A 22,493-nucleotide genomic window follows, 5' to 3' on the forward strand; every position below is an offset into this window, starting at 1 on the left:
CTAGCTGGCTCTGCAGGGTTTTCCTACCCCTCACGAGTTTTGAAGAAAAAAACTCTCCATTACGTAACAACCAAAAGTAAACAAATCCTATTTGGTAAAACCTTTTTTCCTGGCCCCCTGACAAGTTCTATTACGTAACAACCAAGAGTAAACAAACCCTATAACTTTGCAGCTTTTTTCCTGGCCCTCTAATAACTCCTACTGCGTAACAGCCAAAGCCCTATTATGTAAAAACGAAAAGTAAACAAACCCTATTACATAACAACCAAAAGTATACATTCCCTATGATGTAACAACCCCCGGCTTGGTGTCATGGAATGGCGGGATAGGGCTCTCATGGGACCTGATGGGGAGGATCACTGCTGATATCAATTTATTAATTTATCCGTATGCATGTGCATAAGAATAACTCATCCTATTTTCCAAGGTCGACAGAAACTTGGAATTAGTGGTTATATTTGTCAGATAACCTCAGATTCACCTCAGATTGACAAGAATTCTGAATAGCAAGAGCCTTTCGCAGGCTTTATGTTTCATTTTTCTTAAAATTTCTGTATCAAAACTCTTTATAAACGCTATGAAATTCCAACTTTTCTGGAACAATATACTTTTGATACAAATAGTGCTTTTGATTCTCGGAGAGATTAGTGAAATTGATTAATTTGATAATGCTAAAGAAATAATCTGTAACACTCAAGATAAAAAAAGGACCAAATATAACAGCAAACTGGCTGGCCCCCAACCCCCCATTGCACCTCCTGGCTAAAGGGTCACAAAATGAAGATCAGCACTGCCAGTAAAGACAGTAAAGTCAAACGCCCTATTTTTTTGACTTTTTTATCTTTACCAGTGGAGACTACTTAAAGTCGCTTGCTAATCATTATTTTGAATGTTCTGAATTCGAGCACGATCATTCTGAGCACAAGAACAGCGTTTTTTCTTTACTAGTAATAAAAATAAAGTACAAAATTTCTACTGACAGTCTTCAGCTGCCAATCTCAGGCAGAATTGTCAGGAAATTCTTGGATGTCGCGTATTCCTCTGGTGACACATGAAGATATAGCGCGACCATGAACGTAACTAAAGCATTTTTGAGCGTTTAGGAGACTTTGGATTCTTAAGTTTTCCTACTACATTCTGTGAAGACGTAGATGCAGATTCAGCAAATCCTCGAAAAACCTGTAAAGGAAATTAAGTTCTAAAAAAATGTTCAACACTAACGGACAAGCATAAAAAGGGTCTAGCCGTTTCCCCCCTGAAAATCCCCCTCAAAATATCCCCCAGAAACTTTCCTCGTATTTTCCTGGATAGTTTCGGATGTTCATTAGAAGGGAAATTGGCTCATCTGTTTAAGTCAGAGGCACTGCTATAGCTTTGCCCATAGTAAAGAGCCATAAGGGTTCAATATATTGGTATTTTATCCTGAGACACTTCATATGAAAGGGTGGTCGTATGAACTATGGAGGAGACTCATTCGATTTCAAATTAAAAGTTCTAGTACCCTTTTTAAGAGTCAAAGGTGATTGGAGGACAACAAACCACCCCATACCGTTTTTTCCCAAATGCATCCAATCAAAGTATTGAGATAGCCATGTCGTTCAAAATAGTCCAAAGGTCAAATCCATCTGGGTTAGACAGCCTCCCCCACTTGCAGCCTCTGGGGCAAGGCTGTAAGCTATGCAAGTTGTTCATTCTTAAGATATAATGTTTTCATAGGAAGGGTGGTCGTATGAACTTTGGAGGGGGCTCGTTCAATTGGAAATCAAAAGTCCCTGTGCCTCTCTTAAGATTTAGCCTGCTTTTCATCCAGTTGCTATCGAATGAGCTGTTACCAACTACAGTTCTTTAAAAGAAGTTTCTTATCCCAATTCAACGGCTCTTGTGTTTCAGCAGTCATTTTTAAAGAATTGTAATAAAAAATCCAACTTTAGCATCAAGAGTGAGGGTTTGAGGAGTGGTTATTTCCTTTATGCACGGAATAATTCTATTCCGAATAATTTAAATTGGATTTTAAACGTAATCTACTTATTTTCTTCAGATCAGATACTTCTTGTCCGTTGATTCAACCCATTTCTACCACTCATGGTGATACAACTGGTCCTCGTGATAGACATGTTAAATTCCTGGCTATTTTATTGGATGAAAATCTTTCTTTCAACCATCACTAGTCTCTTTGGAAACTTAAGCTCTAAACCTAGGAGTTCTTCGGAAGCTTCATCATTGTTTCCCTGGTTCAATAATAAGGATTCTCTTTCACTCTTTCATTCAACTTATATGAACTACTGTCCAACAGTATGGCTAACATCATTCTCTTATTTTACCCTCCTGTTTTCAAAATATATAACAGACCAGTTTAAATTAGTGTCTCAGGTGTCAGGCCAACTCAGCATGAATTTATTGGATGGTCAACCACATACTTCTTTATATCCTCTTCTTTCATTTTTAAGTATTTTCATGGACTCCTCCCTAACTTCTTCAAACAATTATACCTTTCAAATTCTGAACCACGAAAGGAATCTTGGGTTTCTTTTTCTCTCAGAAATGATATGGATATTTTCATTCATAAAGCCAAAACCGTAAGATCAGATCTTAATCCATTTTTTTGGCTCTGCCTCCATCAAGGGCGCGGGCAGAAAATTTTCCAGGGAGGGGAGAGGCAGACACCAAAATAACAGTGGTGGCTGGATGACAGGGAATATATTTCAGGGCGTTTTTTTCGCAAGAATAAGTTTATTTTTAAATACTTTTAGGAAAAAACTCTCAAATAAAAAGAGTAATTAAATTGCATGCAAAGTGAAACAAAATTCAGAAAATGTTAAACGCCAAGGATTCCTAGCAAAGGGATATTTAATCAATAAAATATTTAATTATCATACATTTAATCTTAAAATAAAATCAAACAAAAACCAAAATTACAGAAAGATTTATTGCTTCCGTATATTATAACAAATGTAGACTTGTCTTTACGCAATTTCCTACACCTTAGAATAGTTTACAGAAAGAGTAGAGATACTCAAAAATCAATCTGCCTGCCTAGATAACACGTTTTTGTTTGATAACAGCCATGTAAAATGTACCTATTTCGTAACAGGACAATTCTCCTTCTCTAACTTAAATTCCTTATGTATTCAGACATTGAAAAAAAAGAGCGAAAAAAAAAAAATTAAACTCACTATTCAGCTGTCAAATTGACCCACTTTCTTTTTATTGTACTATTCAACTACATAAAATGAGCAGGTTCAAAAAAATTGTCACAAGAGAATCTTATCAAATAGTTTGTAATAAAAAACTTGAAGTAAAAAGTGACTTGGACTGGACTTGAAGTAAAAAGAATCCTTTCAGTTTATTGTTACCCATCCAAAACCAAAAATCGAAGAAAATTTGCCTGATTTGTGAAAAAAGGAAAACATTCCCAAAAAAGCAAGTAATTTTATTGAAAGTCTATTTATTATGTACATCAAATCAGAGAACACTGCCATAGATGTTTCAAGCTCCAATCTCCAAGATATGGAATTTTGCATTTTTTTTTTTAAGAAGAAACATCGTCGACGTTTTTTTTTTTTTTTCAGGGGTGATTGTATCAAACCAAAGATCCAAGCTAAATGGGAGGGACATGTTTCTGCCACTTTAAAATGTAGAACCTCATTCAAACGTAAATTTAGAGTCCTTTTATAAGTGACCATACAGTTTGGGCCAGGGTAAAGTCTTGTTTTCTGCCATTTTGGGGCACCAAACTACGACTTTACCCTGAAGAGGACGAATTTGCAATCAATTTAAATTTCTGAGATGCTAATTGATTTTTAGAGGTTTTACGAGTTCAGGGTGCTAAAATAGGCTTGAAAATTAATGTTAAGAAGACTAAGTCACTAAGGTTAGGAATAAGTGAAGATGAACAGGTGACCTTAGGTAACGAAAAGATTGATCAGGTTGGGAGCTTCAGTTACCTTGGTAGTATTATTAGTAAAGATGGTGGGAGCAGGGAAGATGTTAAAAGTAGAATAGCTAAAGCTCAGGGTGTTTTTTCACAGTTAAAAAAAGTTTGGAAGAATAGAAAGATAAGCCTACAAACCAAGATTATAATATTGGAAGCTACAGTGATGACAGTGGTCAAATATGGCTCTGAAGCATGGACACTCCGAAAAGCAGATGAAAATTTACTAGATGTTTTCCAGAGAAATTGCCTACGGATTGTTCTGGGTACCCGGCTGACTGACCGTATTTCAAACAGTAGGTTGTACGAAAAGTGTGGTTCAATCCCGCTTTCTGGGGCTATAATGAAAGAAAGGTTGAGATGGCTAGGCCACGTTCTACGGATGAAGGATGACAGATTACCGAAGATTGTCCTTTTTGGCCAACCGTCTTGGGCTACACGGAAAGCAGGTCGTCCTTGTCTGGGTTGGGAGGATGTCATAAATAAGGATTTAAAGGAAATGGGAACTTCCTGGGAGGGTGTAAAGAGGGAGGCTTTAAATAGATTAGGTTGGAGGAGGAGCGTACGTAGCTGTGTTGGCCTCAGGCGGCTTGGTGCTGCAGTGAGTTATTAGTAGTAGTAGTAGTAGTAATTGATTTAAAACTATCAATAAGTATATTGTAGGCTTCCCAGTTGCAAAAGAAGTAATGCAGCATGGTGACAGTACTGGATTCTTCCACTTTTATTCGTTTTATTTGTAATGAAATTAGGCTACGTTTGGTGATCTATAACTGCGTATCAGCTATAATTAGGGGGGTCATTGCTTAGATGGGGGTAGGGTAGATTCCTAATACATTTAATGGACAAACTGCTTACTCTCCATGAGGTTTCAGATAAATATTGAAAGAGGTAGTGGGGAGTAGGAATTAGTTAAAATGTTTCTAAAAATATTACATTGCCATATCTGCCAGCACAAAGGTCGAAAAGGCAAGGCAGACCGTCATCAGCCCCGCCAGAAAGTTTCTTTTGGGTGGCAAATACTGCTAGGAACATAGTTTTCAGCGATTTTATATGGTGAAATTTTTCTTTTTCTATTTATATGAAGTACTTCAATGTATTTAAACAAATGTATGTGATGTATTTATCGATAAGAAAATCCTATTATAGAGGTTGTCATGGCTTCAGTTATGTAGAAGATCAAAAGTCTCACAGAATTTCTATCCATACAAACAATGACAGAGGCGCCATTTGGGCATAATCTTGGGGTGGGCATGAACTCCATCTGCCCCCCCCCCCCCGATTCTTCGTGTCACGTAAGAAAAATGCGGGTTTTAGCAGCACATAGATCAAATATTCTAAGTAAAAACGCATTTTCAGCACCCGTGTGTTGCTTGGAAATGTACTGTAACCGAAGGTGGAACTCAGCCACACTGACCTCTAAGATTAATTGTAACAACGAAGAATACAATCAACGAGGTTAAGTGATTAAACTGAAAGTGGAAAATTCAACCAGACTACAGGCTGGCATTCTTCAGCGAGAAACTTTCTTATTTAAGTAAACAATACGTCGGTGAAAGTAATCTTCATTGCTATGTAACCAAAATTACAAGATTGTAACCAAAATCTCGGTTTTCCTTCAGCAGAAATCTTCCAGATCAAATATATTTTCAAAAAGGAAAAACATAACAAGATAAAAAAAAATATTACAACACTCAAGGTAACAAGGGGAACCGCCGAGGTTTCATTTTTGCAAAATCATCAACAGCTGGTCGTAGTCCAAATTTTTTACTAAGTCCTTCTCTTCGAATATCAAAAGAAGGTGACTGAGACGATCATCTCCTGTTGTAGACCACAGGTAGTTTTTCACTATTTCTAGGCTAGAAAAAAAACACTCATTGCTCGCTGTTTTCACAGGAAGTGTGGCAGCAATACGAAGTACTTTAATTACTTCTGAGTAAGCCACTTGTTATGCCTGAAGATGGTCGACAATGTCTAGGAATTTTCCAGCTTTTTCTCCTCATCGAGCAAGAAACGCTTGGCAATACCAGCTTGAGATTCAAGAAGAATGTCGTCGATATCCAGCTCGCCGTAAAGAGCAGAGAAACGCTTGAGCAGCTCTTTGTCCATAAACTTGGTTGAGCTTGGATCCAAGGATTCGAGTGTACTTAGCACTGGCAAGTTATCTGTGAACGTTCTGTCAAATTCGGCTAGTAGACAGTCAAAAGTTTCGAAATATTCTCGCTTCATTTCATCCGCCAAAGTAGTAGTCCGATTTCCAGATTCGATGAAATTCTTTCCTAGCGTCAAAGTTGTCACAAATTGTTTCAGATGCTTGGTTATCTTTTCAGTTCTTCGAGGTCGTCCTTTCTGACCAACAGAGGAGGATCTAGTCGCGGGTTCATTCACAGCAGGTACTTCGATTTCGAGTTCTGTTGCAAACTCTTTAGCCTTTTCGGAAAGCGATACGAATGAAGCATCTGAACGCAGGTCGGTGAGTTCGCTTCTTGTGGCCTGAATCAGGGTGCGTGATCGAGAAATAACCAAGTCGACGGCCTGGAGATGCTGAGACAGCGAGTTCATCACTCGCATAATTGCTTCTACGTAATGCAATTGGAAGATAACAAGAAACGATTCCATCTTCTTCTGGAGCCCAGCTGCCTCTGCCCGTGCTTCGCCGTCAGCTCCCTCGCTTAAAGCAGACAGTACAGCTAAAATGCATTCATATCGGAGTTTAACTTTCGATATAGATCGATACCAGTAAGACCATCGTGTGGCTACACTTCTTTCCAGCTCCAGAACTTGCAGTTCGGCAGCTTTCTGGGCCTCAACAAATAACTGATGCCGAGTGTTGCTGTTGGAAATGAACGTGTATAGAGACTGGACCAGTGAGAAAAAAGAACCAACAATGCCGACAGATTCAATGCAGCTCGCAATGACCAAATTTAGCTTATGTGCATAGCAATGAATGTAGAATGCCTGTGGCGATTTCGCTCTCAAACGAGCTCGAACACCGGAGAATGGTCCGCTCATTACGCTTGCTCCGTCGTAGCACTGTGCGACACAGTAGTTCCAATCCAGTCCAATTCTTGTCACTGTGTCATGAATGAAATTTGCCAGACTTTCAGCATCCAGGCTCTTCATGTGATAGCATCCGATCGGCGTTTCTTTTACTTTTCCTTCGTAGAAGTATCTAAGAAGAATGGCGAGCTGCTCTTACTTCGAGTTGTCCTTCGTTTCGTCGACCAGAACGGTAAAGTATTTGGCACTTTTTAATTCTTGCACTATCGTGCGCTGAAGCCTGGAACCGAACACCGAAATAGGATCGTTCTGGTATTCATGGGATGTATAGTGACCGTACCGTCTCTGTAGCTCGTTGAAGAGTGTAGGAGAGTACTCTGCGAGAAGATTGCAGGTCTCGACTAAATTTCCCTTGTTTGTCGAGGATTCTGTTTCGTCGTGCCCCCTAAAGGCAGTGCCGAGTCGCCCCGATAGAGCTGTTACTTTTAATAAGGCTTTTACGTGCTCTCTGTTCTCCTTGATTTCATTGTCTCTGTCTGTCATTAAAACAGACGCGATTGGTTGCAACTCCTTGGTTTGTATGGCTTTGAACTTCGTCTGAAACTGCACTGTCTTTGTGGCGGTCACTTCTAGTGTGCTTTTCGAGGAAGTTAGAGATGTCTTTCCATCTTCTCACACCGACATCTATGAAAGGTCTAGACCCGTACCTCTGCCTGGGAAGAGTAGATGTGCCGCCAAAGTGTCTGCAGTAGAAGCAGTAAACAGAATCATCCTAGACGGAGTACTCCAGCCACGGGTGCTTTCCATAATATGAAGCATGGAATGACCGTTTCAGCTTGCCGTTTGCCGTCACTTGTGCAGGGTATTGTACTAGTTTTGGTTTAGGATGGTGGATCGAGAGAGGAAAAAGAAATGTCCGTAGGGCCACTGGACCGGCGATGCTCTTCATACATTATAATCATAAATAATAATTCATAAATAATGAAATACTTCATAAATAATGAAAATACTTTAATTTTTCTAATTTTTTGGAATTAACCCTTCCCCGCCTACTCCCTAAAGAGAGCGGATACGTTCCGGTTATGTCAATCACGTATCTAGGACTTGTGCTTATTTTTCCCACCAAGTTTCATCCCAATCCCTCCACTCTAAGAGTTTTCCAAGATTTTAGGTCTCCCCCCAACTTCTCCCAATGTCACCGGATCCGGTCGGGATTTAAAATAAGAGCTCTGAGACACTATATCCTTCCAAACATCAAATTTCATTAAGATCCGATCACCTGTTCGTAAGTTAAAAATGCCTCATTTTTTCTAATTTTTCCGTAAACACTTCCCCATAACACAGAAAATCCTTTTCCTCCCAAATTCAGCTCTTTTAGTCCACGAAACTGTGAGTGGCACAGAAAATTGAAACCCAGACGAACAGTAACACAAACTTGCACTTACTCGCTGAACCGGTTCACATGGTGACGGTTTCTGTTTCTTAATCCATCTACTCAGAGAAGACTGATTTTCTGCCTCTTTCTCCTTCTTCTAGGCTGCCAATTTACGCTTTTGAGCTCCTGACAAACTCATGATAACAAAAAAAAAATAAGACATTGAATCAACAAGATCACAAACGACGAGGACAGAAACAGAATAAGAACAGACTCGAGTAATTGAAAACGGTAGCTTATGTTCAATAAAACAAGGAAACAAACATTGAAACATTTGCCAGGAACTGATCTACTTTGATCTGTCAACTTAGAGGAATTACTGCAAATATTCAAAATCTATAATATTATCATAATTATCTAGGATACGGTCATTTGACAGAACTTGAGAACTTAATTATGTATCCAACCTACTTTCAAAGTTTACAATGGTTAATAGCAAATAGCGTAATTATTATGACCGACAAAGGGCCCTTTGCGGTGGAAGCTTGGGCCCCCTGGAAAATCAGGGGTGGGAATTTGCCCGCCCCTGCACTCCCCCCCCCAAATGGCGCCTCTGAACAATAATACTCCTTTTCATTCAACCGAAATTCTTTAGTGGTAATAATAACAAGGACTTCCTACCAAAATTACTATTCATTGCCCATTTTTTAAGTATATTCAAATTTTATCCAATATTGAAATTGTAAATTTAAACGTAGGACAGTACTAATCAAAGTAAATTTATTGATTTTACAGATTTTAAAATCAATTAACCAGGAATTTAAGCTATAATTAGAAAATTAATTTTTTGCTTTAAGTTTTAAACTTGTTCCTTACCTTAGTTAAAAATCTTTTTCTATTTGTTTAACCACATTTTATGAAACTGTAAAGTTTTATGAATACAATACTTTTGGTAACGCAGAAAAAACAACTAATATTTCGATGATCTCTGTTCGGATTTTGACGGGAAACATACAGTTCGTGGTAATGACCTGTAAGTAAGGAGGGACCCACTCTGTAGTAACCAAAACCCTAAAAAACGGATATTGATAGACATATCAAAAGAATTGGCTTATTATGCTGATTCCAAATATATAATTTTCATTAAATTCAGTCTGGTTCATCGAAAGCTGCGAGCCTGAGAAAATTTGTCTGATTTTCGAGAAAAGGGGGAATCACCCCCTTGAAGTCGTAGAATTTTAATGAAAATCAAACTATCAGATTCAGCGTATCAAAAACCCTACAGTAGAGAATTCAAGCTCATATCTGCAAATATGTGGTATTTTCTAATTTTTGACCAGAAGATAGATTAGGATGCGTGCTTATTTTATTTATTCCCAGGGGTCATCGTACCGACCCAGTGGAACTAGATCCTTGGTAGAGGGCTCATTCTAACTGAAACTAAGAGTTCTAGGTCCCTTTTTAAGTGATAAAAAATTGGAGGGTATCTAGACCCCCTCCCACTCCACCTTTTTCCCAAAATCTCACGATCAAAATTTTGAGATAGCTTTTTTGTTTAGCATAGTTGAAAGGCCAAATAACCATGTCTTTGGAGACAAAATGACCCCCTATAGTCCCTGGGGAAAGATATTTAAGTTATAATATTTGCCCATTGTTAACGTACAGTATTTGTTATTGGGAAGTATGCATACATTTTTCGAGGGGCGAGGGAGGACGAATTTTCTGCTGGGAGGATTTTGCACAGGGAAAACTTTACATGGAGACGAAAGTTTCCAGAGGGTGAACTTTTCAGGAGAAATTTTACACTGGATGAATTTGCTAGAATTCCTATGCAAAAATTCCTTGCTTTCTCTTTACCGATTCAATTATACGCCTGAAGATGTTACGGACAATTGTTCAGGGTAAACTTTCACCACAACTGAACTGTCCATAGGATATTTCTGTGAGGAGGGGGTTTTCACATGGAGTTGGAGCCAGGTATCCTAGCGTTATTAAAAAACAATCAGAAATTAAACAAAAAACAAGTTTTTTCAACTGAAAGTAAGGAGCAACATTAAAACTTAAAAAGAACAGAAATTATTACATATCGTATATGAGGGGGGTTGTACCCTCCCCAACATTTCGCTCTTTACCTAATTTTGTCCCAATTCTCTAAGAACGACTCTTGAAACACAAGGGTCGTTTAATTAGAACAATAAGTAAAATATTAAATATATGAAATAAATTTTAAGATATGGAAAATAATCACCTAAAACACTAAAAACCAAGTAAGTCCACAGTTAAAATGGCCCCCAAATACCATAAACTAGCTACTGTCGATGACCAACCACAGAATACCACGGGGGAACCGCTATAACCGGGGCCAGAAGTGGGGGAAGTGGAATTGGAAATTGCTATTTCTGGAAAAAGTCTAATATTCACAGCAATTCCGCTTTGGTATTACTATTAGTAGGACTTCTGACTCTAAATTTCGATATTTTGCAGTAAATTTATAGAAAGTACCAAGGAAACATGTTTGAATGATTCAAATATGTGCCACACAATCAGGGATGCTTAGTAAAAGTTAAAATGGGCTGTCTCCATAAAAAGTTCTAGACGGTGCTACGGATTAGTCACCGAGTGACCCGGTGGTGTGACCTGCAATGAGCCATCATTACGAGGCTGGCTTCTGAAAATGAAAACTAATCCAAAAACACAAACCAATGGAGTGAAAACATCATTTTTAACAAGAAAATGTCTGAAAATACCTTAGGTCTGAACTATATGTTTGCCAAATACTTCATGTTTGAAGTATTATACAAACTATATGTATAAACATATAGAAACTATATGTTTGAAATACTTCAATGTCTGAACTATGATGTTTGCCAATGGGTCCCACGGGCCAGCCAGAAAGTGCCACGGTGGCGTGAACTGCCTCGGAATATCATGATCTAACAATGAAGTGGTAAACTCCCACTGTTCAAATAAAAACACCTGTCAGGATATTCAAACGTCTGAAATCGCTTCAGAGATGACAACGGGTACCTCAGCGTGCCACGTGGCAGCTACATAGTGCCACAGTTGTGTTAACTGTATTGACGTTCGAAAAAAGAAGAAAATGTGTAAATCAATGCTTCACACTCTGTTTTTCTCGAAACGAGATGAAAGTAATCAAATGCATGCTTCAACATGAGTTACGTTTGCTTAAAATATGAATGTGTGCGACAAAAATGTATTCTTGATTGAAATACAATGCTAGAGGCACAGAGTGCCACGTGCCAAGAACATTCAACGTTCATGGACGGTAATTCATTTCTTGTTATTTCATCCAGTGGTTTCATCATTTGCTTCAATGGAATATCCTCACAGGAAATTCGAATAGGTCTTACGTTTGTAATCAAATAAAAATTAAGAATTAAATACTCACCTTACGCTATAGCTTTAAAAAATAATCGGTGACAAGTTCCACAAATAATCATAGTACGTTTTTATGGTTCTATGACGAGAAGCCTATTACATAGAATCTGTTTCCAACAACATAATAATTAAAATTGTTTGCTAGTTCAATTGACTAAGGCGTCATTCCATTGGAAATCTCTGATCTTACGTTTAATTCCTACACCGGACAAAAAACCTTTGAGGACGGATAATAAAAGTTCCTTGAATCAAAACAGGTCTTGCGTAAGAGGCTTGGGGAATTCCTTGAGGGAACATCTCGAAGAAGAAAAACGCATTGAAGAAGAAAAAATAACATCTCGAAGAAAAAAAAATCTTGAGGATAAAAACATCTCGAAGAAAATTTCGTGAAAAAAGAACTTCTGTAATAAAAAAAAAATCATCTTGAGGAATAAAAAAACACCTCCAAGAAAATGTCTTGAAGAAAAAAACGTCTTGAAGAAAAAACCGTCCCCTAAAGTTTTACTTACCAACCAGGTGTACAAAATAAAACAATGACCAATAATACCTACGTCTTGAGGGACTAGCAACTTCAGGTATAGCCCCTATGGGTGCAATGGGATTAATCTATGCTTCAGTATTTACGAAGCCAATTTTTATTTTTCCTATACAGTTATTTCAGAATTTTGATGATTTTGAAGGTTTTTTCTTATAGAAGACAAATATTAAAATGTGTCTCTTTACAAAAGTAATTTTGATTTTACTTGTTTATGGATAGGTTGAATGACAATTACAACTATTTCAATTCAATCCATGGGAATTATAAAACAAACAACTTGAGCCAAATGCCTAAAATAAATTATGCGAGTTATTAAACGAATTTTTGTTTTTATTCCAATTATGTACTAAATAGATTTTCGTGAAATCTACTACTGTTTTAGTTTTAGAATTGCTTCCTCAAGTATATTCTAGGCAACTGAAATAAACTGAAAATGTGCCTTTATGTACCAATGCCATTTTAAATTTTCTCTATCTCTTTTTGGGCTTATATTCTCTTTTCAATTTTTTCACCACTTTATCGACATATTTTCCACCCGTTTTCAATTTTTTTCACTCGTTTTCAAAATCAGATTTAATATTATTGTCGCCAAATCAGCCAGAAAAGTTTGGATAGAATAGGAAGATTAGTCAGCGAACTAAGATTGTAATACTGAAAGCCAGGGAAACAGCAGTGGTCAAGTCTGAAAAGTGGAGACTTCAATAAGCCGAGGAAAATTTGTTAAATGTTTCCCAGAGGAATTTCCTGAGGATAATTTTAAGCATGTGTTTAGCTGTATGTATACTGTATTAGATAATAGGTTGTCCGAAAAAAGTGGTTCGATCGCACTTTCTAGTCCCATAATTAAAGAAATGCTGTGATGGCTAAGCCATGCTTCGCGAATAAAAGATAGCCAAATATTGTGCGGTTTGGTCATCAGCCTGGGACAAAACAAAAAGCAGGTGGTACCAAATGTGCTGTGAGGAATTCAAAGAACAGGGTTTAAAGGAAACTAGAACCTCACAAAAAGGTCCTTAACTAGGGGAAGTGGTTATTTGCTCCTCTCCACTAGATTATTTCACCCCCTCCCAAATTTTGAAAATACCTTTTCGGATTATTTTTATTAGAAACTTATTTTATTTCTTTTTTTAACATTTTCACTGAAGAATGAAAAATAGCCCCTCCTGTTCAATTTGAACAGCATTTATCCTCCTCTCTACATCTTCATAACTTGAAACTTTTACGTAAAGAGTGGAGCTTTGAATAGATGGATAAGGAGGAGGAACATGCGTTTCTGTGCTGGCCTTATACCGCTTAGTGAGGCAGTGAGTTAATAACAACAGGATTTGCAATCACTCGTTGTGCACTAATGGATTTTGAAAAACATGTACTTAATTTTTTACACGAAACAAATTTAACGACAATAGTCCGTCCCAATGGCGTAAAAACTTTTTTTTCTTTAACTTCAATCAAAGTACACTCACAAAAAAATAAACCGAGAGAGACTTCTGTAAAATCCTGTTGTTCATGACTGTATAGAAATAAGACCTTAATATCCTGGCAATTCAATTACGGTAGGAAGGAAAATCCCTTTGGAATTACTAAGAGCAGATCTAATTCTAAGAGAAATTTCTAACGCTTATATAATTCCAATTGGGTTATCTATTCTGGAGATGGTAATTTGCTGGCATTCATAAAGTAGTTGAATTAAAACAGGAATGGGAAATCTTATTTCTGGAAATGAATAACGTATTTATCGAAAAACTGGAAAATACAAAATTATTATGCAACTATACGTAGGGGTTATAAAAATAACAAATGTTGGATATACCTATGGATAAAAGAGTTAAGGTAACAAAGTGTAATTAAATAGCGACCAAAATAAAAGGAACTTCAATAATAATATACTAACCAAAAGAATATAGTTTTTATACTGATTTCAAATATGTAAAATTCATTTTGAAGTAACGGTCAAAATTTAATAGCATAAATTTATCGCTTAATTCTAATCATAATTTTCAACCATATCACCAGATTCATCATATTTGAAGCCTATTCAGTGGAGGTTTCAAGCCCCTACCTACAACTATACGAAGTTTTGCACTTTTCTGAAAAGGTTGGTTGTCACTGTGTGACTCTTCCCATAGCAAGAATAAAAACTAAAGTAAAGAGTAAAATTCTGCCCTTTCAGAAACGAAGTTTACCAAATCAACTTTTAATCTTCCTTTAAGTGTTAAGCACAGTTGAGGCAATTATATTGCACCTAACCATACAAAATCACAAGGATATTTCCGAAAAATTAGGAATTCTTTTTTGCATTTAAAGTACTAGATACTTTTTTAGAAACCAATCTAACTACGGCCGAGCTAAAATACACTTTAAACAAATTTGAGGAAATAACTGAAACAACCCGAATTTTAATATTGACACCACCAGATGACACAAAACAGTCAAAGCCAGTGAGGAATCTTCTGTTTGAATTGTCGTCACTATTCGTTTTTACTATTTTTAATGTGCTAGAAAAATATGATTCATACTAATGGTTGATAACAGTTGTTATTATTTAACTACCACATTTTTAATACCTAGAAAAACAATTTTATTTTAATTTTTCTCCAAAAAGGTATTTCTGTTAATTATTTTCTAAACAAAAAAAAACTTGGTATGGTTATTTAGAAACATTGACTTGTCTGAAACATGACTGTGTTATACACCATCGCACTCGGCGAGAGATTTTCTGTTCTGGCTAGACAAAAACCCTTCTTCCAACAGGCAGTTGTCATATCCTTAATTAATGAACGGAAAATCTACTCTTCAAATTATTGTTACCTATGGGATTGGTTAATGAACTCCACGGAACGTAATAATTATTTGTCTTTTTTTCTTCCTTTTTTTACAACATTTGAAAAGACACTAGGCTACATGTAACTCTGTAGGTTTGCACCGAAAAAATAGTGCAATATGCAATTTTCGTGAATTAATCAGTGACGAATTTCAACTGTTGTAACTTCCATACAGGATTTTCTCTGCACGGCTGTAACTGTTATTTAAAAACAAGAGTAAACAATAATCTAAAGGGCTGTTTTTGTCGTATAGGAAAAATTGTGATTCTTTGGATATACTTACCTTGTATTTTAAGATAGGAATCTCGTTGTGAAGAAATCCTTTTCACGGTAAAAAAAAAAATTTCGTCATCAACTGATTTTACATTTATGGATAATGTAGATGTATAATTTTCTTTCATGTATTTTCCGAGTCTAAGTTAAGTTCTCACTAATTAAAAGATAAATGGACCTAAGCGACGAGTCGATTCTAGCTCTTATACATGAACTAAAGTGAAATTCGTGAAGAATTTCCAAAGAATGTAAAGGTAAAATTATATAACTACTTTGTATACCTATAAAATAGTTATTTCAAATAATAAATTCTAAATAGTGCATAAGGATAAAATAAATATTCATTTATTGGATAAAAACAAACTTGACTGCTTAAGGACAGAAACTGTTTCCTATTCACGTTGATAGTGTATTAGGGGAAATAGGTCTAATTTGGAAAGTTGCAATGTAGCTGTGTCACCGACAAGACTGATTGTCGATCAGCAAGCAACTGGGCAACAAGGAATATGGATTGTTTATTTTTCAGTCAGCACACAAAGTACAATCTCTTTGACACACTGCAATAACTTATAATTTAAGAGGACGTTCGACGAAAAAAAGGTGACTATATTTAGTTCGCCAATGCAATGTGAAGTATCGCAGTAGCTGCGCAGTACCAATGCATTTGTCTGCCACCCCAAGAAAAGTGTGAACAAGTCGAGTGGATAATAGATAAAAGAATGAAAAAGATTGAAAAGCAGAAAACTTTGCAGGAGCTTTAAACTGTGTGCAAGCTCATAGGAAAAGGTAAAATAAATTCTTACTGTTCTACCACATATTCTAAAGCTTTCAGTGAAGTTTTAATTCATACGGTAGATGGTGCGCAGTTAAGGAGAGAATCAACTTTATTTCCAAAACGAAAAGGGAATTTAAATTAAATAATGAAATTGATTGATTAAATTGAAGCTAACTTTAAATTAATTAGAGACATTTTTTGAACGTTCCCAACATCGGTGGGGTGGGTTTATATTAATAAAAATTTTGACTATGACACATAATTTATTTAACGCAATATGGTAACTCGATTAAACGTTGAGTTATGGACACGCGATTATAATTTTTTCTTTCTTTGTTTTTACTCTGACAAATGTAATCCAACAGGAAAAGAAACTTATGGCATATATGTAGTAATGATACTAAAAACAACTCAATTTTTTTGGAAAAGGTTACCTTTTAAAGAAACACCTGAGTGCTTCATTCGTACGAAAATAAAGTCGTACGAATTCATTCGTACTCATTTTGCGGATACTTATAATATTTAATCTTCAGAAACCTTCTTTTCCTATTTACTGCACCCCCTCCCACTGCAGAGATGTGCGTAACGCTCTATTTAATTATGAACTTTATATTAATGTTTAACTCTATGGAAAAGGAGACATGAAGCTGGGCAATTACCCGTCATAATGTATAGTTCAACTGTTTTTATTTCTGTTTAAGTTGCCTGAGATTGATAATTAAAATCTGAGGGTAAGTTCACAATATAGTGTAAACACAGTAAGTGTCTATTTCACAAATGTTCGACACGTCGCTTCCTGTTTGAAATGCTGAGAGTTATGCAAAGATTTTCAATCTGTTTCATTGAAGACATCTTAGCAGGGCATTGAGCTTGTTTCTGTTAATGCTGTCTTTAACATTTTTATGAGCCTTAAATTATTATGGATTTATTTGAAGAGAATCTTAGCATATTAAAAAGGAATAAAACCTCCAAAAAGGTCAAATAAATCAAAACCAAGTAGGGTATTAGCAGCCTTGGCAACACGTTATTTTATCTCTTTTTTATTGAGACTGGACTTTTACTTACTTTACTGTACCTTTTACTGTTTTTTTTTTTACTGTACTTACTTTTCACACCGATGACGGCTTAGCGAAAAATTTTGCTGAAAATTTAGCTGAATTTTGGCTTTTTGTGATTTTTTATTTCACTGTCTAAAAAATTCTCGTGTTTTAGTAATTCGCTGTAACTTGGGTTTCATCATTATATGAAACCAGCGGCCTTAAAACTTATTTATTAGCTAAGAAGAATTTTATGTAAAAAAAAAGGTAATAAAAATGAAAGTTGGACCATTCAGAGAAGCGCTGCCACTGGGTCAAAAACTTGTACAATCGAGGACTGACAAAAGAAAAATACAAATTTGTGACGAAAAAATGCAACGTATCAACAAAATACGGCACATGTTGCAATTCTGTTGTTCAACTTATATTTTCTTTTAAGATAGTCTGTGTTTTAGGAATATTGACAAAAAAAATAATATTTCTTTATTTGCTTGAATAACCCAGTGTGATCTATCTGTTAGTTACAAGATAAGCAGCTCACTACAGGCTGCGTTCCAGAATTGAACATTTCAGAAAAATAACTAATTTTGCCTGAATTTGGATGTTACTGTGGCTGACCTTAGTGAGCAAGCAAATGGACTAGCCTAGCAAGAGAATTCTTAAAAAACAAGAGGTTAGTCTTACCTAAGATGTAGGATGCCAAAGTGGGAAAGGCACTAGACATCGGTGAAAACTCACCAGCCTAGGTAAGAAGCCGTCAATAAGGGACTACAATATCAAGGCTAGCTTCAGGAATGAGTCGGACAAGGTATTTGTGCCTTAATCAATAATCAAACCTTGGCGGTTATACTTTAATATTTTAGTAATGCTGCAAAATCTAAATCCAAATGTTTCCACTTCTGTCTATGGTAATTTTAGTTGCTTTTTTTGCTTTCATTTAAGGGAATGGCTCTTCTTATTTTTTTTCTATTTTGATTGATTTCAAGGTTTGGGTTTTAATGTTACAATTTTTATTATGGGATATTTATATTTTTTTTTGTATCAGGGAGGATTTGCTATTTTGTTCAACATATTTTTTTTTAAATAATATTTTTGAGTAAATAAAACCCACTTCTACTCCTCTCAGTGACAACATCTTTAACAAAAAATTTACTTTAAGCCTTAGACGTCACCTACACTCACCTATCCTCCTTTTTGAAAAGATTAAACAGCAGCCCAACCGGAGAAAAATTCAATCAACCGTATGCTACAACAGTGACAAAAAAAGAAAAAGAAATTGCCTTTCCCTTAATAAAGGAGGTCCTCCCACCCTTTTCACGGTGGACTTTCTTAAAATTTTAAATCTTTTCCAAATGGAGGCCCGTCATGTCCCGTACACTAAAAAAAGAAATCTCTTTATTCTCAAAAAGGAGAATAATAAAAAACAATAATCATTTAAGAGAAACTAATCATCATTATTTAATAAAAAGAAAAAAACAAATAAACTTTTCTATTATTATAACTTTCTTTTGCTCAAGTAATATGTAGAATATATCCAAAAAGAACAAAATAAGAAAGTTATTATTGTAACTCTTCAAAGATTTTTGTGACAAACGAAGGCTTTGCGGTGGGTTTATCTGGGGGGGGGTCAGTTTTATTTGCAGGTTGAACATTTTTTGAGGGGAATTAGTTTTCATCATGCCTTGGTTCTAGCATTATTAAATTTTTTAAAAATAAGGATTCTGTGACCTGAGATTATTGAATTATTTTGATATTAAATTAGTCTGACTTAAATTTGACAGAATCTGTAACCGCTGACTCAATCATTTCTGAACATTTACTTCATAAGATTTTTACGTCACCTTATCTGCTTTTCTCAAAACATTATCGAATTCCCTCTCAGTATGTCGTAAAGTAGCATGAAATGTTTCCATGGAAAAAGTCTGATCACTTTTAATGCCTTCATCTCCTTTCCCATCTCTGCTACGTAGTCCTAAATCTTCTATTCTAAATCCCTCTTTTCTTTTATCTTCGTCGGAATCGTAGTTTACAAGTTGCTCAAAATCCTTTCCTAGAAAATACCGTATTCTATTCCGAGTCTTTAAAGTTTTAAACTAGAAATTACTATTATTAAATGCGACGTCAAATAGTAAATATTTTCCTGCTCTGGAATTTTAAAGATGCGGATTAAATGATAATCAAGTGCTGAACAGAGCTCCAGGACGCTGAGACGGAAATGGCAGGGCAACATAAAGTATAAAACTGGTAAGGCTAGTTTTCGATTTTTCAATACAAATTATAAATATCTAACAGAACCATACGGTTTATAGTTAAATAGTAATTTTGTATCTAGTTAGTCGCACAAGGTACTGTTGACACTCTCGATGCTAGTTTTATTAAAATAGTACAGGATTATCATTAGCCTTAGATAAAAAAAATAATATTGAATTCCAGCAAAAACCATAGCACACACATTAATTCAAAGAAATTGAGTATATTTATATACGTTTGTGATGAAAATTTGTAGAACGAAACACAGTTGAAAATACACGTCACAATTTACTGTTTCAAGACATTGAACGAACAAAGTCTAAAACAGTGTTATTGCTTAAAAAACAATGCTTAAAATAAACAAATTTAAAAAAAAGAAAAAAGAACCCTGATTAAAAAGGTTAAAAAATAGTCAAGCCAAGGATGGTAATGCAACAGAGACATTGTGGATGATGAGTAGGATTTACTCATGGTCATCGTGACAACTGGTCATCAAACAGTTCGGATTATCAAACTGTAAGTAATAAGTGATGCGGCTTAATAGTAACTGAAACACTAACAAACTTGATGACAATACATACATAAGAAAAATAAAATTTTGATGTTTTTTTTAAATATGTAAAATTCATCAAATTTAAAGGTACACATCGACAGTTACGAGCCTGAAAAAACTTGTCCAATTTTGAAAAAGGGGGAAACACCCCTAAAAATCAAATGATCTTAATGAAAATCACACTATCAGATTCAACACATCTGAGAACCCAACTGTAAAGATTCCAAATTCTTATGTACAAAAGTGTGAAAATTTCCCTTTTTTTGTCAGAAGAAAGATCCGTGTTTATTTGTTTGGTTTTTTTCGTCGCATGGGTGATCGTATCAAAATAGTAACTGTAGAATATTGAGAGAGGACTCATTTGATCGAAAATAAAGGTTCTAGTGTTCATTTTTAAGTGACCAAAAATATTGGACGGTAGCTAGCCCCCCTCCCAGGCTCATTTTTCCCCAATTTCACCCGATGATAACTTTGAGATAGCCATTGGAGCGACCTAGCTTAATAATAACCAAAATTCCAAAAACGGAATTTTGATACCAATAGATGCATCAAAAGAATCAGATTTCTCTGTTGGTTTTAAATATATAGGTATCGTTAAGTTTAGTCTTACCTATCAAAAGTTAATATCCTGAGAAAATTTGCCTTATTTTTGAAAAAAAGGGGAAAAACCCTTAAAAGTCACATAATCTTAATGAGAATCACACCTTCAGATTCAGCATATCAGAGACCTATACTAAATTGGTTTTAACCTCCTATCTGGAAAAACGCTGAGTTTTGTAATTTTGCCATAAGAAAGATCATAGACCCGTGTTTCTTTGTTTTTTTCCCAGGGTGATCGTGTCGACCCAGTGATCCTAAAATATGGGGAGAAGGCTCATTCGCATGTAACTTAAAATTTCTAGTGGCTTTTTTAAGTGACCAAAAAGATTGGAGGGCAACTTTGCAACGTCCTACGGCCTTTTTTCCCAAAATAATTTTGTCTATGTGTCTTAATTTTTGTCTAAAGGTTACACATAATTCTTATAATGTGTCATAATTTTTCTCTTCATGAAACTTATACGTCTTTTTCTTAAATGCTACTAGGTTAGGTCGTTCAGGCTAACCTAACCTAATAGCATGAAGAAAAAGGCGTAGAAGTTTCACGAAGAGAGAAATCAACATGCAGCAAGTTTCACGAAGAAGAAATAAAAATATAACAAGTTTCTCGAAGACTCAAAAAAAGATACATGAAATTTCTCGAAGGAACAATCCAAATTCAACAAGTTTCACGAAAAATATTCAGCATGCATTATGTTTCACGAATAAAAACCAACATATAACAAGTTAAAAGAAGAAAAGTATCAAGATACATAGAGTTTCACTAAAGAATAAATAAGTATTAAACAAGTTTCACGAAGAAAAAATTGGCATACAATATGTTTCATAAAGAAAAAACAAAAATAAAAAAAAAACAAAAAAAGTTTGGACGCCCACAAAAATTAATGTGTAACAAGTTTTATGAAGGAAAAAATCATCATAAAAAAGTTTCTGGAAAAGCCAAAAAAACAAAAATCAGGATACAATAAATTTCACGAAGAAAAATAAATATAAAACAAGCTTCATGGAGAAAAAATCAAGATACATTACGTTTCAAGAAGGAAAAAAAGCATACATTATGCTTCACGAGCAAAAACTCAACATGCATGAAATTTCACGAGAAAAAATGCAGCATGTTTCACGACAAATAATCAGGAAACACTACATTTCAAGAAAAAAAAATCGATACACAACAAATTTCACAAGCAAAAATCAACATACAACCAGCTTCACGAAGAAAGAGAAAACCAACATTCACCAAGTTTCACCAAGAAAATTAATTTACAATAATTTTGATAAAGATAAAACTAACATAAGAAATTTCACGAAAAAAAAATCAACATACAACTAGTTTCAAAGTCAAAAATCAACATGCAACAAGTTTCGTGTAGAATAAATCGATCCACAGCAAGTTTCATGAAGAAAAACTAAAAACACAAAAGGTTTTTCGAATAACAAGATTAACATACAAGAAGCTTCACCAAGAAAAATCAACCTACAACAAGTTTCACGATGAAAAGCCAACATACATTAGGTTACACGAACAATAAATTAGCATGCAACAAGTTTCACGAACGAAAAGTCAACATGCAGCGTGTTTCATAAAGAAAAATATTACGATAAATTCAGTTTCACGAAAGAAGAAAACAACGTATGACAAGTTCCACGAAGAAAAAAATCAAGATGCAACGAGTTTCACACAGAAAAAATCAATATAAAACAGCTTTAATGAAAATAAGATAAAAACACAACAGGTTTCACGAAGAAAAAATTAACATACAATAATTTTCACGAAGAAAAAATCGACATACATTATGTTTCACGAACAATGAAGCAGCATTTAACAAGTTTCAAAAGCGAAAACGAACAGGCATCATTTTCACGAAGGAAAAAAATATCAAGATAAATTAAGTTTCACGAAGAAAAAAACAACATACAACAGTTTTTGCAAACAAAAAATCAGTGCG

The 22,493-nt window shown here is 35.3% G+C and overlaps 1 protein-coding gene across 1 annotated transcript in view; it reads right to left on the bottom strand.

Annotated features, from left to right (window-relative positions):
- Positions 1-926: 926 nt before the first annotated feature.
- The window catches only part of LOC136033077 (uncharacterized), a 35,760-nt gene continuing 14,193 nt past the window's right edge, over positions 927-22,493 (bottom strand). Inside the window, exons 3-4 of the mRNA XM_065713677.1 lie at positions 18,989-19,197; positions 927-1,179 (exon numbers count right to left, since the gene is read on the bottom strand). Coding sequence (XP_065569749.1) covers positions 1,081-1,179; positions 18,989-19,197 — 308 coding nt within the window. The 3' untranslated portion in view covers positions 927-1,080. The remainder of the gene's footprint in view (positions 1,180-18,988; positions 19,198-22,493) is intronic.

Source organism: Artemia franciscana, chromosome 11 (assembly GCF_032884065.1).
Source record: "Artemia franciscana chromosome 11, ASM3288406v1, whole genome shotgun sequence".
NCBI lineage: Eukaryota > Metazoa > Arthropoda > Branchiopoda > Anostraca > Artemiidae > Artemia > Artemia franciscana.